The sequence below is a fragment of the Ranitomeya imitator genome, chromosome 3 (genome assembly GCF_032444005.1).
Source record: "Ranitomeya imitator isolate aRanImi1 chromosome 3, aRanImi1.pri, whole genome shotgun sequence".
NCBI classification, from domain to species: Eukaryota; Metazoa; Chordata; class Amphibia; order Anura; family Dendrobatidae; genus Ranitomeya; species Ranitomeya imitator.
The window spans coordinates 735,908,368-735,927,507 of NC_091284.1; the positions used below are offsets into that span (position 1 = coordinate 735,908,368).

Genomic DNA, 19,140 nt, shown 5'->3' on the forward strand with positions numbered 1-19,140 from the left:
GGTTAAGTGTTTTTGAATATCCATATTGAATCAGGAGCCCCATATACTGCTCCATACAGTTTATTATGGGCCCCATAAGATGCTCCATATTAAAATATGCCCCATATAATCCTGCATAAAGTTTAATAATGGCCCCATAAGATGCTCCATAGACACATTTGCCCAATATAATGCTGCACAAATGCTGATTATGGCCCCATAAGATGCTCCATAAAGATATTTGCCCCATATAGTGCTGCACAAACCTTGATTATTGGCCCCATAAGATGCTCCATACAGACACTTGCCCCATATAGTGCTGCACAAACGTTATGGCCCCATACAGACACTTGCCCCATATAGTGCTGCACAAAACGTTAATTATGGCCCCATTAGACTCTTGCCCCATATAATGCTGCACAAACATTATGGCCCCATAGATGCTCCGTACAGACACTTGCCCCATTTGCTGTTGCTGCGATAAAAAAAAATATATCACATACTCACTTCTCCGTCGCTCAGGCCCCCGACACTTTCAATATTCACCTTCTTCTCGTTCCGGCGCCGCTCCATCTTCAGCGTCTTCTGCACTGACGTTCAGACAGAGGGCGCGCACTAACCACGTCACCGCGCCCTCTGACCTGAGCATCACTGCTGAAGACGGAGCGGCGCCGGAACGAGGAGTAGGTGAATATCGCGCAACGCTCCCCTCCCCGTTATACTCACCTGCTCCTGGCGCGGTGCAGTCCCTGCTTCCCCGACGCTGCAGCTTCTTCCTGTACTGAGCGGTCACCGTTACCGCTCATTACAGTAATGAATATGCGGCTCCACCTCCCATAGAGGTGGAACCGCATATTCATTACTATAATGAGCTGTACCATGTGACCGCTCAGTACAGGAAGAAGTTGGTGCGCCGGGGACCTGCAGGGACTGCGCCAGGAGTAGGTGAGTATTAAACAGCTCCCGCTCCCCCTCCCCTGCCGACCCCTGGGTATGACTCGAGTATAAGCCGAGAGGGGGACTTTCAGCCCCCAAAAATGGGCTGAAAATCTCGGCCTATAATCGAGTATATACGGTATCATTTTTTGCTGAAAAAGGAAGGTAGAGTGGGGATGTAAAACTCATTTATTATAGTAATTTTACCATAATATCTTGATATCTTCACATGAGCATGAAAGTTAGTACAGTTTAGTTAAATTGTATGAAAGTAAACAGTGCCCTACCAATGCAATGTCCTACCAACATGTGAAAGTAAACAGTGCCCTACCAATGCAATGCAGTACCAACATGTGAAAGTAAACAGTGCCCTACCAATGCAATGCAATACCAACATGTGAAAGTAAACAGGGCCCTACCAATGCAATGCAATACCAACATGTGAAAGTAAACAGTGCCCTACCAATGCAATGCAGTACCAACATGTGAAAGTAAACAGTGCCCTACCAATGCAATGCAGTACCAACATGTGAGAGTAAACAGTGCCCTACAAATGCAATGCAGTACCAACATGTGAGAGTAAACCGTGCCCTACCAATGTAATGCAGTACCAACATGTGAGAGTAAACAGTGCCCTACCAATGCAATGTCCTACCAACATGTGAAAGTAAACAGTGCCCTACCAATGCAATGCAGTACCAACATGTGAAAGTAAACAGTGCCCTACCAATGCAATGTCCTACCAACATGTGAAAGTAAACAGTGCCCTACCAATGCAATGCAATACCAACATGTGAAAGTAAACAGGGCCCTACCAATGCAATGCAATACCAACATGTGAAAGTAAACAGTGCCCTACCAATGCAATGCAGTACCAACATGTGAAAGTAAACAGGGCCCTACCAATGCAATGCAATACCAACATGTGAAAGTAAACAGTGCCCTACCAATGCAATGCAGTACCAACATGTGAGAGTAAACAGTGCCCTACAAATGCAATGCAGTACCAACATGTGAGAGTAAACCGTGCCCTACCAATGTAATGCAGTACCAACATGTGAGAGTAAACAGTGCCCTACAAATGCAATGCAGTACCAACATGAGAGTAAACCGTGCCCTACCAATGTAATGCAGTACCAACATGTGAGAGTAAACAGTGCCCTACCAATGCAATGTCCTACCAACATGTGAAAGTAAACAAACACAAAACTATTCAAAACAAGGCTCCAAGGCAATGATGAATCAGGGCTTAACTCTAAAGTGTCATTGGCTATTGAGCATGCCAGAGCCCCGATGGTGGACACAAGTCGCACGTAGTGGTCAGGACACTGAATAATTAAGCCCGTAGGGCCGCGTCCACTATACACGTCATCGCATTCAGGTGTATCACATTGGTCCACGTATACCTGAAGTAGCAAAGTAAGTACTGACATTGTGGATTCACCCACCATTACCATAACAATCAGACACTTCCAGCACAGATCATACTTGCTGTTGTAATGAATTGTTAGGAGGAATGGTAGTAAATTATTTATTACCCATGAAAGTGAGTGCAGCCCTATAAATCCAGACCTCAGATGCAAGCGATCACTTAGGGGAAATATTGTATTTTCGAGGCAAAACTGGTATATGATGTCCTATTTAAATCGAGGTATGTTGGGAAAGCTACTTTTGGAAGAAATCTGAACACTTATGGTGTCACAACTTGAAGACCGATGAGTAAAGGGAATCCGTCACCCCTAAAATGTATTTTAAATTGGCTTTATAGCTTTGAAGGAGCCTTAGCCCCCTATAATACCCATTCTAGCATGTACCTGTTACTGGTACAGCACCTGAGAAAATAACTTCCACTTAATACAGAAATGTGGAGGTTTCGGTGCACCCTTGGTGTGACCAAGAGTTTGGCGCAACGTTACACCTCATTTTCATATTGGGGTCCTTCCCTGCTTCTGATTGGCAGTGCTCACTTCCCAGAGCAAGTACTGTCTAAGTGCTGTTGGTGTGGGTGCAGCCGCACGCAGTGTCCCGGCAAGTACTCCTTCCTGTTTGCTTTTATTCTGACGCCGCTCATTGCATTTCCCGGTGTATTATTGCAGCAAGCCGCATCAGAAGAAAGGAGACGGGATGGAGAATGCGGCAGCATTCACAGGACTTGCTGTGGGAAACGAGCATTGGCAATTAAAAGCAGGGGAAGGGCCCCAATATGCGTAAAGTTGTGCCCAACGTTTGGCCACGCCGAGGGTGCACCAAAGCCGCCTCATATGCATATGACCCTCCAAAGAAAAGCAGATAGCACTCACTGGTCTTTTGTAGAAATTCCGCTCTTTATTTTTTTTTAAATTCGTTTATTAACAGCAAAATAAACTGTTACATACACATTTGCTTCCAAGATTTTTGAACATAGTAAACAATACATATAAGTTATGCATTGTTAAACATACAATAAAATGCTTTTTTATTTATAACGTTCTCGTAACTATAAAGTGAGTATGTTAGATTATTTGTAACATGTGTTATGTAAGTAAAAAAAAACCACATAAAGCCATAGATCTTGAGTTATAACTATATCTACTCTAACTACTAATTTGCCGCATTACCTCGTGTCTGTCCCCCATGCGATATCCCCAACCAGGACCAAAGCCAATCATGATATATCTACAGAGTGAGGTGGGAAGAATTCCATCTACCCCAGATATTTTCAAATTTTCCCAGACACCCTCTGGTTTGATACAGCGTACGTTCATATGGAATGATGGAATTTACCAGGTCAATCCAAGTTCTCAGAGAGGGACATGAGCCCCCCATCCACTGCAGTGCCAATACCTTCCGTGCCATAAAAAGCGTGTCTCGCAAGAAAATATCAATATAATGATCCCAAGTCTTCTCCTCCCATACTCCGAATATACAAATTAATGGATCAAAGGGAACGGGGATTAATAGCAATGACGTCAGTAGTGATGTCACCTCCTTCCACTAATGAAGAATGATAGGACATCTCCATATCATTTGAATAAAATCTGCATCTGATGAGTGACATCGCAGACACTCTGATGTTTGGAATCGACCCATTTTGAAGAGCCGTATTGGGGTTAAATATGATTGGTGCATTATATATAGCTGGGTCATCCTATTATTAACTGACGGGGATACTTTAATTGGAGATTCAAGAATATCTTCCCATTCCTCTTCCTGCACATTGGACAGAAGTCCCCCCCACTTCCCTTTAATAGAGTTGACGGTGGCTGTAGCTCCCGAAGATAGCAAATAAGTATATAGAGAGGAGATAAGGCCTCGAGGACCCTGCGAGTTGAGAATTCCTTTCAAGGGTAGAGAGGATATAGCACGACCTGCGCCTGTATGTCTCGTATACGATTGACCGGCTGACCGAAGTAAAGGTAACAAACGGGGGACACTAATTTTCTCCAGTTCTAGTAAGTTTAGTGGACAATCAATTTGGGCCGAGTTAAATAGGTGGCTTTCAGAGTTGGGGGGAGAGTTATCGGGCATCCATTTATTGAGAGCTCTAGTCTGACCGGCCAAGTAATAGAGATCTGGCAACGCCGCTCCACCCCAAATTCCGCTGTTAATTAGTAGTAAAAAAGCATGTTGGCCGGGGGAGTGAGGACGGGAGTGGGCAGAAGCTTGAAGACGGACCTTTCGCGCCTGCTAGCGCTTCCATGGGTCCCGTGGAAGTGCTAGCAGGTGCGAAACGGTCGTCGTCAAGCTTCTGCCCACTCCCGTCCTCACTCCCCCTGCCAACATTCTCTTTTACTACTAACAAAGAGCGGAATTTCTACAAAAGACCGGTGAGTGCTTTTCTTTGGAGGATTTCTGACACTGTGTTTTCCTGGACTAGCACCCGGGGTCATAAGGCTAAGCCTGAAGTATGGTATGACATTGGCAGCACCGAAATCGGCAGCACTGCCGTCAGTGGATACTCATATGCATATGAATTAGGTTATTTTCTCAGGTGCTGTACTAGGAACAGGGCTAGTACGGTTGTTTTAGGGGCTAAGACCCCCTACAACTCTGTATGACAGACTCGCCAATGCATCTTTTCCTAAGCCACCAATACATTAGTTATTGAATGTGTCTTTAAGTACCGAGCAGAGCCTGTAGGCCTGACTGTTCTCATTAAAAACTGAGGGCGTACTGTTGGGCCTAAAAAGGGGCAAAAACCTTCTTGTTAAGGAAAAACTGTAAATTAAAGGGGTTTTCTGAGCCTAAAAGAATGTGAAAGAGTGCCTGTGTCTGCCTATCAGTGATGACACCGTTGCTTAAAAGTAATTTTATTTCATTACCTTGCCCAGGTCTGTGTAGTATTTTTATGCTGCAAATGCTTTCTGTTCACCATGTTGCCCTTTGCCCACTCCAGATATTGTCCGTTTCCAGCCCTTGTAAGCACAATACTAGCTCACGCCTTGTACTGCACAATCTGCTGCCCAGCACGTGAAACATGGCCCTTCCAGAGAGCTGGAGAGCCAGGAAGCGGCCGGAGACGTCGTGTAGTACAGGGAAGGCGATTTCACGAGTGAGCCAGAGATATACTAAGAAGACATGGCCACTCACGGGCCGTCCCATAGACAGCACATATATCCTACCCACAGGATAGCTAAGACGTGTGATTGTTGGAGGTCTGGCTGCTGAGATCACCTCTTAGGCCACAGTCACACCCTCAGGATTTGGTCCGTATTTTACAGTAGTATTTGTAAGCCAAAACCAGGAGTGGGTGATATATCCACTGCTGGTTTTGGCTCACAAATACTGATGTAAACTACTGATCAAATACTGAACGAGGCCTGACCCTGAGTGTCGGGTAGGAGCAGTTGATAGAGGTTGGTATTAGGAAAACCACTTTATAAAGTTGCAGTGTATTAGTAAATGATGCATCATGCTGTTTGTAAGCAATTTGCATGTGGTTTTGGCTTTAATGATCGGAAAACTCCTTTAAGCTTTGTTGATGGGTGTGAATTACAGCTTAATGTTTCTCATTAACATTTGCATCAAAGGCCGCAATCTGCATAGAGTGGATATGTTTCCTGTGGCACACACTGTATACGCTGTGTAAAAGATCATTAAGGATTAGATGCTGGAACAAGATTATATCTTTTTCATGCTTTCTGATATTTTGAGTTTAATACGTGCCGCAATTTCAGCAACCTCAACTAATTGAATATTTAGTTGTAATCTGTCTCTGATGAGGACATTATGTATTCTGGAGGTATTGCATTTGGCACGGCGTCCGTTCATGCTCTCACACCGTTCCCAGGTGGGCATTTTAATCTACAATGTGTCTTGGTTTTGCTGTCCAGTCCGTTGGTTGCATTGAACTATTCCTCATAGATGGAGAATCTACAAATCATTAGTGGTGTTCAGTTTGGAAGAACGTGTGGACACCAGAGGATTCGCTGGTTAAATGGCAATTCCCTAACATTATTGCCATAAATAAAAGCTGTAGCTGCAGGAGCAATAGCCGTCTACAAGGGTAATAAATATTCATTATGGCTATGCTGCCCATCAATCCTCTATATAAGTCTGCTGTTGGGAGTTGTAGTTTTACAACAGGTTGTTGACCCTGCAGCTGCTTTATAGAAGTCTCCATTGTGGATTATGGTCTGCGGACACGTTCACAATATAATATATCATACCTAGATGTTCAAAGCTCCAATTGGGATGAATAACTGAGCATTGGTAGAAATGGTCTCTTCTTAGAGAACACAAGGCTGTAAATCTGTGGGGAGGCTACAGCCGGCCGTACATCTGTGGGGAGGCTACAGCCGGCCGTACAGTATGTCTTTGGAATGTGGGAGGAAACCGGAGTACCCGGAGGAAACCCACGCAAACACGGAGAGAACATACAAACTCTTTGCAGATGTTGTCCTGAGTGGGATTAGAACCCAGGACTCCAGCGCTGCAAGGCTGCAGTGCTAACCACTGAGCCACCGTGCTGCCCATCTGTGTGGAGGCTACAGCCGCCCGTACATCTGTGTGGAGGCTACAGCCGCCTGTACGTCTGTGGGGACCCTACAGCCGCCCGTACGTCTGTGGGGACCCTACAGCCGCCCGTACGTCTGTGGGGACCCTACAGCCGCCCGTACGTCTGTGGGGACCCTACAGCCGCCCGTACGTCTGTGGGGACCCTACAGCCGCCCGTACCTCTGTGGGGAGGCTACAGCCGCCCGTACCTCTGTGGGGAGGCTACAGCCGCCCGTACCTCTGTGGGGAGGCTACAGCCGCCCGTACCTCTGTGGGGAGGCTACAGCCGCCCGTACCTCTGTGGGGAGGCTACAGCCGCCCGTACCTCTGTGGGGAGGCTACAGCCGCCCGTACCTCTGTGGGGAGGCTACAGCCGCCCGTACCTCTGTGGGGAGGCTACAGCCGCCCGTACCTCTGTGGGGAGGCTACAGCCGCCCGTACCTCTGTGGGGAGGCTACAGCCGCCCGTACCTCTGTGGGGAGGCTACAGCCGCCCGTACCTCTGTGGGGAGGCTACAGCCGCCCGTACCTCTGTGGGGAGGCTACAGCCGCCCGTACCTCTGTGGGGAGGCTACAGCCGCCCGTACCTCTGTGGGGAGGCTACAGCCGCCCGTACGTACTGGCATCTACAGTAGTTCATGGATACTGCTGGTTTCCAGAGGACTTTCCGGCCACATATTGTCTCTAGAGCTGTATTCACCCAACTCCAGTCCTCGAGAGCCACCAACACATGTTTTTAGGAGTTCCTTAGTATTGCACAGATGGTGGAATTATCCCCTGTCCAATACTAAGGAAATCCTGAACCCATGATCTATTGGTGGTTCCTGAGGACTGGAGTTGGGGAACGCTTCTCTAGGAGGCATCTTGAGTTTTACCTTCCTGATACTGGTCGGCTGTCAGGTGTACCATATGACCAGCTGTTTACATGTGATCTCGCGAAACAGAGAGGTCCTCTACAAGGGGAAAAGGCTAAATGTTCACCCATTTATGTTTTTTCTTGCATCAGTAGTTCCATAAGAGAAGCCTGCGGCAGTCCATTACTGAGCAGTGTAAGATGATGGAAACATCAGGTCATTGCTGTGATTTCTGAGTTGCAGATGTAAGATCTGTGCATTCGCCCGTAGCGCCCATTTTCTGGCTACTTGCAGGAGTCATGGCATTGATATCTTAGTAATATTATTAGAGGGTCTCCAGGAGCTCAGGATCCTTCATTGCGATTTAGATGTCTACATACCCATTGGTCCGCGCTGCTAGTTTTATGGGCTGATCGTCATTTTGGGAGAAAGTTTTCTCAAAAAATAGTAACTAATAGAATATATAATCTGCTTTTCATATAGATCCATGAAACTATTGAAACAATCAATCAATTGAAGATCCAGCGGGAATTTATGTTAAGTTTTGCCCGTGATCCTCAAGGATTCATCAATGATTGGCTGCAGTCTCAGTGCCGGGACCTGAAGGTTAGTGGTGCGAGGTCCTGTGTTATGTGCCCTGCGTTGTCCTGAACTTCTCCTTCTCATCATGTTCTCTGCCGCAGGCTATGACTGATGTCGTTGGCAATCCTGAAGAGGAACGCAGGGCAGAGTTTTATTTCCAGCCCTGGGCTCAAGAGGCTGTTTGTCGATATTTTTACTCAAAGGTATGGATCATCAAAGTTACATGATGTTTTTAGGTCTCTACGTTATTTAACAGGAATTTAAACCAGAAAGTGAAACATAATTCCTTTTTTTCTAATCTGTAACTATAGAGGATTTACCCCCAGTACAGTTTGCAGTGAGGATTCACTCCCAGTACAGTTTGCAGTGAGGATTCACTCCCAGTACAGTTTGCAGTGAGGATTCACTCCCAGTACAGTTTGCAGTGAGGATTCACCCCGGTACAGTTTGCCGTGAGGATTCACCCCGGTACAGTTTGCCGTGAGGATTCTCCCCCGGTACAGTTTGCCGTGAGGATTCAGCCCCAGTACAGTTTGCAGTGAGGATTTACCCCCGGTACAGTTTGCAGTGAGGATTCACTCCCAGTACAGTTTGCCGTGAGGATTCACCCCAGTACAGTTTGCCGTGAGGATTCACCCCCTGTACAGTTTGGGAACATAACCCGTTTAGGTGTTCCCCCTTAATTTTGATTAAAAAATGAATACAAGGGAGGAGTACTCTTGTAGATTAGCAGAATATCATTATGAATACAGTAGACTCAAACCACCCAAGAATTAAAATATTATTTTTCAACTTGATTCAACTATAAAAAAACGTAACTCTTTAGGCAGTTTGTGGCTACTCCATTCATAGTGGGTTTTCAGGTTTGGATTTTTGCAGCGGTCTCTATGCTGCTCCATGGATTATTATTTGCAATGTTGCGATGTGACATTGTGATTTGAAAGTGAAACAACCCATTTAAATGATTAGTGATAAGCAAACATGCTTGAATACGTTATCTTAGTAATTAGAAAAGCACGGCACTTCTGGATTTCTGGTGTGCACAAGTAGGATAACCAAATCCGTCAGCTGTGATGTAGAAATATTTGGCACTCGTATAGGTGTGTTCAAGAACTTATTTATTGAGTGAAGAAATTCCAGAAATAAATGAGACGTTTGGGGCAATACCTGACCTTCATCAGTCATCTGGATAGAGGTCTGTGTGGCAGCGCGCTGTGTGACCAAGGACCAGCGCTTCCTGTCTGAGCAGTGGACACTGCAGACTCTCACACAGCGCGCTGCCACACAGACCTCGATCCAGATGACTGATGAAGGTCAGGTATTGCCCCAAACGTCACATTTATTTCTAGAATTTCTTCACTCAATAAATAAGTTCATGAATAAGTTACCTGAGCATTCTCAGGTGCTAAGTGTCATCGGCATGCTTGAAAAATATGTTCGAGTCCCCGTGGCTGTATGTCTCATGGCTGTTGGACAACCAAAGCACATGCAGGGATTACCTGTTTGATAGGCCCCAGTGTTGGTTGTGGCTGTCGAACATGCAGCCGCGGGGACTGGAACATATTCGAGCACGCCCAAGAAACTCTTGTCACCTTGTCCAAGCACGTTCGCTCATCCCTAAAAATGATCTATTGCCTTTTGATCATATTAATCTATAATGTTTCTATTTCTATAGGTGCAGCAAAGACGCCAGGAGCTGGAACAAGCCTTGGGGATTCGAAACACATAAAACTAGCTACCTTGGATGACCTGAACAGAGTGTACCTTATAGCCAACATCCCGGCATCTTCTTGAGGCTTTAGGAAGCTGCTCTGGATTGTCCTGGATTTGAGGCCTCTATCAAACGACTGACAAGTGGAATAAGGACACACTAAAAGTTATTTATACTGTCCTCGAATGTTACAAATATCTGAAAAGACCAGAAAATATTTTTGAGGGCTAGACTTGTTATATTCTGAAGGATCAAGTACTTTTATTTTTAGACTTCCCATATGTGTCATTTTTTATTCTTATTTTTGTGTAATCATGTTCATTATGTTACAAATAATATTTTCTCTGCGCCCCTCAGACAGAAGAGACCACATCAGCGGTATCGTTCATAGCCATTATGTAATTGTGTGCACCGTATATATTTGTAATGCACACACAGTAGATGCCGGATGCATCGGAGTAGGTAATGATGCGGGTTCATACATTTAAAGGGCCACCTATACCATGTGTCAGCAGCAGATATGTTAGATAGGAGCACGGTTGCATAGTGGTTCTCAGCCCTGTAGTCCGGGATATCATACGGTCGTACAAAAGAAGTAAATTTTGCCCTTTTTTTTTTTTTTTTTTTGCTTTAGCTGAAAAGGCTAAAGTCTTTGGAAAGTGGTCAGTAGATTTCAATAATGAAGGACTTATGCAGAGGAGTGTACAGTAACATATTCGACAACATTTGCAGTCTGAGGAACCGGCTCTTAATATGCTGCTTAGCTTTCCAGGGTGTACCCCTAGAAGCTCACCAACCTCCCTCACTGAATGTGCCCCGAGCACCTCTATTCTCATAAAATGTAGCCTTTTTATTTTTGAGCTGATTATGGTTTTAATGGACCAAAATATTGTTTTGTATCTTGTAGTCATTGCCAAGTTTTAATAAAAGCAAGTTCTAATTAACCCGCAAATCTGACATCATTGTAAGCATTGAATTTGCTTAATTTGTACTGTACTATAAAGTTTTCTTAATACAAGCTAAGAATTTTTTTTTATTATATATTACTTAGGATTTTTGGTGCATTACAGAATAATAATAGAACCTAGTATTTTAGTGTTTTCTTAGGCCAATTTCACACAACAGTGTTTGGAGGTCCAAGACAGCAATGCATGCATGGACTTGCTATGAGTCTCCTGACCCAAACCCAACGGTATTTAGGCACATGGAGCTGTCACATTTGAGTCGGGAGACTCCCAGCCAGTCCGCGAAACATGGATTTGTGAAACTAGCCTTAGTCAAGTGTGACTACATCGACAGAAATGGCTCATTTGCTTGTTCCAACTTGGATTTAGAAGTATGTGTCTTCATGACTCAGTAACGTCGCATGAGTATCATGTGCCTCACAACAAATCGCACCCCAATCCCTGCTGGAGTAAGAACTGTTGCTTTGCAAACGCCACCACTTGTCATGAATTTGATGAATGGCAGTCACTAAGCCCCCGTCCTACCATAGTTACACATATATTGGGGTGAAAATGGCATGAGAATACCAAAAGTTCCCAACGTATTTTTCAGATTAGAATCCACATTTTTCCCCAAAACATTTGGGAGGAAATCTGGGTTGCAGGTTATAATCTGAAGGTAGCTTACCGGGGGGAACAGCTGCGGTGGATCTGGGTCTCTATTGCAGGATTGGGGTCGATACTGTGGGCCCTGGGCTTTCATAAGATGTCGGCGAAGAGTGGAGTCCCCTTCCCATTGATTTCCCTGCAGTGGCCTTTGGGAAAATGGCACCTGGAAGCAGCATATACGCAGATTGAGGTCTAATTGGATGACTTGCGCCTCTCTACAACCCTGACATCCTGCTGCAAAGCTCTGAGGTGTTTAATATGGAGCAAGAAATCTGTCCATTGCCTTAAGGTGTTAATCTTTTTGTTACTTTCACATTGAAGGAAAATTGTCATATTCATGCTGCCAGAAGCACATTCAGCCTGAATTAGTCTGGCTGTTCGATTGAAGCCAGGAAGGTTTTACTGTGAAGTGCTGCAACGTTTCAGAGTCAACACATTTTGAACAGCTGGCTTGGAACGGGAACAATGTATCTGAGGCAGCTCCACAACCGTCCGGGAACAGCGTACAGCGTACCCGAGGCGGGTCCACAGCCGGCCGGGAACAGTGTACCCGAGGTGGCTCCACAGCCGGCCGGGAACAGTGTACCCGAGGCGGCTCCACAGCCGGCCGGGAACAGGGTACCCGAGGCGGCTCCACAGCCGGCCGGGAACAGGGTACCCGAGGCGGCTCCACAGCCGGCCGGGAACAGGGTACCCGAGGCGGCTCCACAGCCGGCCGGGAACAGGGTACCCGAGGCGGCTCCACAGCCGGCCGGGAACAGGGTACCCGAGGCGGCTCCACAGCCACCACTTTCCATGTACATATTCAATAGATACATATTTCATGGATTAAAAGTGCTCATACATGATTTTCATAGGCAGCACATGGAAGACCTCCATGTGCTGTCCGTGATTAACATTGTAGTGGATTATCATATATCATTAATGTCTGATCAGTGAGGGTGCGTCTCCTGGTACCCCAGCCGATCAGGTGTTCACAGTGTGTGCTGGCGCTGTACCGCTCCATCGACTGTATAGTGGCCGCGGTTGGGTATTGCTCATCCGCCACCTACTCGGACATGCACCCCCACCAATCAGACTTTGATAAACCTATCCTAAGTGATCGGCCATCAATGTTAAAGTCCTGGACCACCACTATAAAAGCTGACGCATGGGCCAAACACTGACAAAAATTGAGCGGTTTTTTTTTTTTTTTTGCATCTCAGAAAAATTACAGACGTCTGAATGAGGCCTTATTGTAACATTTGCATGCACAACTGCCACAGCAGAGCAGACAAATGACAGTGTCAAAATAAAAAAAAATTGCTATCATTAACTACTTTATAAGAAAAAAAAAAAGTTGTCTACCAGCCAATAACTTTTTTTCTAATAGAAAACCGCCTAGTTCAGGGTTTCTCAACTGTACGAAACCTCACCAGACTGACCAGATTGGTGCTTTGGTCTCTCCATCTGTGGAGGCAGTCAATGGCAACATAAAAAAATATTACTTATTTTACCTTTTTATTTATTTCATAAATTTTGTAAAACTGTATAACATTAAAATTTGTTAAAGCAAAAAAAAAAAGTAAATTATGCTAAACCAGAGATTGCTATAAAAACTACCACCTCCGCTGTGCCTCACTAATAACTTGGAGGCTTCTCTGAGAAGCGCTGGCCTATAAGGTTATAAAATAATAAAGTTTGATGCTCCCCTTAGGCTGGTTTCACATTTGCGTTTTTTGCCGCTGCGTTTAAACGCATGCGTTTTTTTTCCTATAAACATTAAAAACACATGCTTTTTTGTACGCGTTTGACGACGCATGCGTCGTTTCTATGCTTGCTTTTTGCCACCCCCCACCATCAAGGTGATAAAGGTATCCAAACCCTAGCCCTAACCCTAGGGATCCTAACCCTAGGGATCCTAACCCTAGGGATCCTAACCCTAGGGATCCAAACCGTAACGCTAACCCTAGCCATTTCTATTTATAGTGGGTTTTCTAGTTGATTTTTATGATTGGCAGCTGTCACACACTAAAGACGCTTTTTATTCCAAAAAATATTTTTTGCGTTACCACATTTTGAGAGCTACAATTTTTCCATATTTTGGTCTCAGTCATGTCACACGCCCTCTGTAGTCCCATTGGCGGTGTCTGGATCTTGATTTTTCTCGTGAAATTTCTCATCATGCGTATCAAAAACGCAAACGCAGGAAAAAACGCATGGAAACACGTAAAAACGCAGCGTTTTTTTACCGCATACGAAAACGCATGCGTCTAAAAAACGCAGCATTTGTACGCGTTTACATGCATTTTTTTCACCACCTGCGGATGCGTTTTAAACGCAAATGTGAAATTAGCCTTACTGATTCCCCACTGCTCTGTTTCCAACACTTACTGGTTGATTGGCTGTAGCAGTCACATTTTGGGCAGAACTGGCTAGATACCAGCAAGTATGGGAGGGGTTGGAAATAGTAGAATAGCTGGGTTCAGATTGATGTATTTATTGGTCTGTCTGACCTCACCTGAACCCAGAGCCTCCAAGGCATATATCAGAGTGTAACTTTGGGTCTCCTCCGGCCCGGTTCTCTCTTGGTCTCCTCCGGCCCTGTTCTCTCCTGATCTCCGGCCCGGATCTCTCTTGGTCTCCTCCGGCCCTGTTCTCTTTTGGTCTTCTCTGGCCCGGTTCTCTTCTAGTCTCCTTTTGTTTGCCAAATGTTGCTTCTAAGGGCTAATTCACATATGTTACCATCTGAGGCAAATAGACAGATTTTTCTTTTCTCAGGTGCCATCCAAGTGGCTTCCTAGTTTCATCAGGGTTTTTTTTTTTTCACTTTTTATTTTTTTTTTTAACTGAAGCAGATAAATTGTCTTTAATCCATCGACTCTAAAGGTACTGTCACACTAGACGATATCGCTAGCGATCCGTGACGTTGCAGCGTCCTCGCTAGCGATATCGTCCAGTGTGACAGGCAGCAGCGATCATAATCCTGCTGTGATATCGCTGGTCGGGGAAGAAAGTCCAGAACTTTATTTGGTCGCTGGACTCCCCGTAGACATCGCTGAATCGGCGTGTGTGACACCGATTCAGCGATGTCTTCGCTGGTAACCAGGGTAAACATCGGGTAACTAAGCGCAGGGCTGCGCTTAGTAACCCGATGTTTACCCTGGCTACCATCGTTAAAGTAAAAAAAACAACCGCTACATACTTACCTACCGCTGTCTGTCCTCAGCGCTCTGCTTCTCTGGTCTGGCTGTGAGCACAGCGGCCAGAAAGCAGAGCGGTGACGTCACCGCTCTGCTTTCCGGCTGCCCGGCGCTCACAGCCAGACCAGAGAAGCAGAGCGCCGAGGACAGACAGCGGTAGGTAAGTATGTAGCGTTTGTTTTTTTACTTTTAGCATGGTAACCAGGGTAAACATCGGGTTACTAAGCGCGGCCCTGTGCTTAGTTACCCGATGTTTACCCTGGTTAGCGGCATCGTTGGTCGCTGGAGAGCGGTCTGTGTGACAGCTCTCCAGCGACCAAACAGCGACGCTGCAGCGATCCGGATCGTTGTCGGTATCGCTGCAGCGTCGCTTAGTGTGACGGTACCTTTAATATCTCATTTAAAAGCGGATGAAGGTGAAACTTGGAAGAAATTCTGAAGGCACAATGGAATCATAGAAATTGTGCTTTTACATCAATCCTGACGGACTTCCCAATGGAGATTCTGCAATATCGGGGATCAGTCCTTCAATTCCAAAAAATTGACAAGTGAAATGGCAAATAACTGCGCCACAATACTGGGTAGAGGGGAAATGAAGGTTAACCACCTAATATACATGGGAGATAATGTAAATAGGATCCTTAGCTTTGGAATAATAGGTCAGTAGAAAATCCACAACAGAGCAGTCGGTAGCCTCTTAAACACTTGAAGAAGCAGTCATGTGGCGAAACACGGGTCTGGCTACAAGAGGTGGGTTGCTCCATGCATTTGATTCAACAAAATTGATTTGTTTTTAACTACTTTTGTGAATATATATATATATATATATATATATATATATATATATAATCATACCATTTTTTACTGTTCATTCTAGTGGATCTACAGGTCCTTCTCAAAAAATTAGCATATAGTGTTAAATTTCATTATTTACCATAATGTAATGATTACAATTAAACTTTCATATATTATAGATTCATTATCCACCAACTGAAATTTGTCAGGTCTTTTATTGTTTAAATACTGATGATTTTGGCATACAACTCCTGATAACCCAAAAAACCTGTCTCAATAAATTAGCATATTTCACCCATCCAATCAAATAAAAGTGTTTTTTAATAACAAACAAAAAAAACATCAAATAATAATGTTCAGTTATGCACTCAATACTTGGTCGGGAATCCTTTGGCAGAAATGACTGCTTCAATGCGGCGTGGCATGGAGGCAATCAGCCTGTGACACTGCTGAGATGTTATGGAGGCCCAGGATGCTTCAATAGCGGCCTTAAGCTCATCCAGAGTGTTGGGTCTTGCGTCTCTCAACTTTCTCTTCACAATATCCCACAGATTCTCTATGGGGTTCAGGTCAGGAGAGTTGGCAGGCCAATTGAGCACAGTAATACCATGGTCAGTAAACCATTTACGGGTATGTTCACACGTTCAGGATTTCCATCCTTTTTTTTTCCTGACTGTTTTTTAAAAAACTGCAGCTCTTGGCAGAAAACGCAGGTCCTTTTTTTGGTCCTTTTTTGGTCCGTTTTTGATGCGTTTTTTGATGCGTTTTTTGATGCGTTTTTTTGATGCAGTTTTCTAGCCAGAGTCTGTGTGTTTTCTAGGAATTTTTTTAGGGTTAAAATGGCTGAAAATACCCTAACCCTACCCCTAACCCTACCCCTAACCCTAACCCTACCCCTAACCCTACCCCTAACCCTACCCCTAACCCTAACCCTACCCCTAACCCTACCCCTACCCCTAACCCTACCCCTAACCCTACCCCTAACCCTACCCCTAACCCTACCCCTAACCCTACCCCTAACCCTAACCCTACCCCTAACCCTAACCCTAACCCTACCCCTAACCCTACCCCTACCCCTATTCTAACCTTAGTGAAAAAAAAAAAAAAAAAATTCTTTATTTTTTTTATTGTCCCTACCTATGGGGGTGACAAAGGGGGGGGGGTGTCATTTACTATTTTTTTATTTTGATCACTGAGATAGGTTATATCTCAGTGATCAAAATGCACTTTGGAACGAATCTGCCGGCCGGCAGATTCGGCGGGCGCACTGCGCATGCGCCCGCCATTTTGCAAGATGGCGGCGCCCAGGGAGAAGACGGCCGGACGGACACCGGGACGCCGGGTGAGTATAAGGGGGGGAGATTAGGGCACGGGGGGGGCATCAGAGCACTGGGGGGGGGCATCGGAGCACTGGGGGGGGGGCATCGGAGCACGGGGGGGCGGGATCGGAACACGGGGGGGGCAGCCACACTCCGCCCACGCACTTCCGCCCGCTCCCCGCACTTCCTGCTGCAGCGGTTCTGCACATCAAATCGCAGTAAAACCCGCAGATATATTTTTGATCTGCGGGTTTTACTGCGGTTTGGACCTCACAATGGAGGTCTATGGGTGCAGAACCGCTGCGGCTCCGGAAAAAGAATTGACATGCTCCTTCTTTTTTCCGGGAGCTATTCAGCGCGTCTTTTTTTTAACAATTTCCGGACCATGTGCACAGTGTGTCCTGTTTTCCATAGGGTACAGTGTACTGTACCCTGCATGGAAAACAGCTGCGGAACCGCAGCGGCAAAACCGCCGCGGTTCCGCGGTAAAAAACGCACTGTGTGAACATGGCCTACCAGTGGTTTTGGCACTGTGAGCAGGTGCCAGGTCGTGCTGAAAAATGAAATCTTCATCTCCATAAAGCATTTCAGCCGATGGAAGCATGAAGTGCTCCAAAATCTCCTGATAGCTAGCTGCATTGACCCTGCCCTTGATGAAACACAGTGGACCAACACCAGCAGCTGACATGGCACCCCACACCATCACTGACTGTGGGTACTTGACACTGGACTTCAGGCATTTTGGCATTTCCTTCTCCCCAGTCTTCCTCCAGACTCTGGCACCTTGATTTCCGAATGACATGCAAAATTTGCTTTCATCAGAAAAAAGTACTTGGGACCACTTAGCAACAGTCCAGTGCTGCTTCTCTGTAGCCCAGGTCAGGCACCTCTGCCGCTGTTTATGGTTCAAAAGTGGCTTTACCTGGGGAATGCGGCACCTGTAGCCCATTTCCTGCACACGCCTGTGCACGGTGGCTCTGGATGTTTCCACACCAGACTCAGTCCACTGCTTCCTCAGGTTCCCCAAGGTCTGGAATCGGTCCTTCTCCACAATCTTCCTCAGGGTCCGGTCTCCTCTTCTCGTTGTACAGCGTTTTCTGCCACATTGTTTCCTTCCAACAGACTTACCATTGAGGTGCCTTGATACAGCACTCTGGGAACAGCCTATTTGTTGAGAAATTTCTTTCTGGGTCTTACCCTCTTGCTTGAGGGTGTCAATGATGGCCTTCTTGACATCTGTCAGGTCGCTAGTCTTACCCATGATGGGGGTTTTGAGTAATGAACCAGGCAGGGAGTTTATAAAAGCCTCAGGTATCTTTTGCATGTGTTTAGAGTTAATTAGTTGATTCAGAAGATTAGGGTAATAGGTCGTTTAGAGAACCTTTTCTTGATATGCTAATTTATTGAGACAGGTTTTTTGGGTTATCAGGAGTTGTATGCCAAAATCATCAGTATTAAAACAATAAAAGACCTGACAAATTTCAGTTGGTGGATAATGAATCTGTAATATATGAAAGTTTAATTGTAATCATTACATTATGGTAAATAATGAAATTTAACACTATATGCTAATTTTTTGAGAAGGACCTGTATACTATATTCCCTTCTTACCTTGTCACTCGGATTTATTCACTCTATTTCATCTGAACTCTGACGCTTATGAGGATATCTGCTTCTCTGTTGTTGAGTTTCTACTGGACTGATATTTCAGGCGCTAAGGACCCTGTTCACATTATCTCTCATTTTTGCATTAGAAGGTGAGCCTTTATTTCATCTCTACTCAATGTTGTAGCTGAAGTTACATACTCGTAGTATGTCTTAATAATTTCATCTGTGTTTCACTGATCCCCATAGACTTTAATGGCCGAGTCTGAGCTGCAAACTCTCCGGAGAATAGGGCACGGTCAGGGTCTCATGGGCCGGAGACACCGACCCAGTTTTAAATCTGATGTGTGTATTTCACATAGCGTTAAGGGCTCATTCAGACATCAGTGATTTCTCAACTATGCAAAAACCGGCCCGGTTGTCATCCATGTTTTTGATCTGGTTTTTATTATTGTTTGTTCAATGCCAGTTTTTACCATCAGTGATATTAAAAAAAAAAAAAAGCTTCTTTTATACATTGCAATAATAATCACTGGCTGCAGACCAGTGGCGAAAGTACCATTGGTGCAACCCTGGGGTGGGATTCAGA

The 19,140-nt window shown here is 45.3% G+C and overlaps 1 protein-coding gene across 1 annotated transcript in view; it reads left to right on the forward strand.

Annotated features, from left to right (window-relative positions):
* SMARCD1 (SWI/SNF related BAF chromatin remodeling complex subunit D1) overlaps positions 1-10,981 on the forward strand; it is a 30,420-nt gene extending 19,439 nt beyond the window's left edge. Inside the window, exons 11-13 of the mRNA XM_069758829.1 lie at positions 8,228-8,350; positions 8,428-8,529; positions 10,002-10,981. Of these exons, the coding sequence (XP_069614930.1) occupies positions 8,228-8,350; positions 8,428-8,529; positions 10,002-10,055 (279 nt within the window). The 3' untranslated portion in view covers positions 10,056-10,981. The remainder of the gene's footprint in view (positions 1-8,227; positions 8,351-8,427; positions 8,530-10,001) is intronic.
* The last annotated feature ends 8,159 nt before the right edge of the window (positions 10,982-19,140 follow it).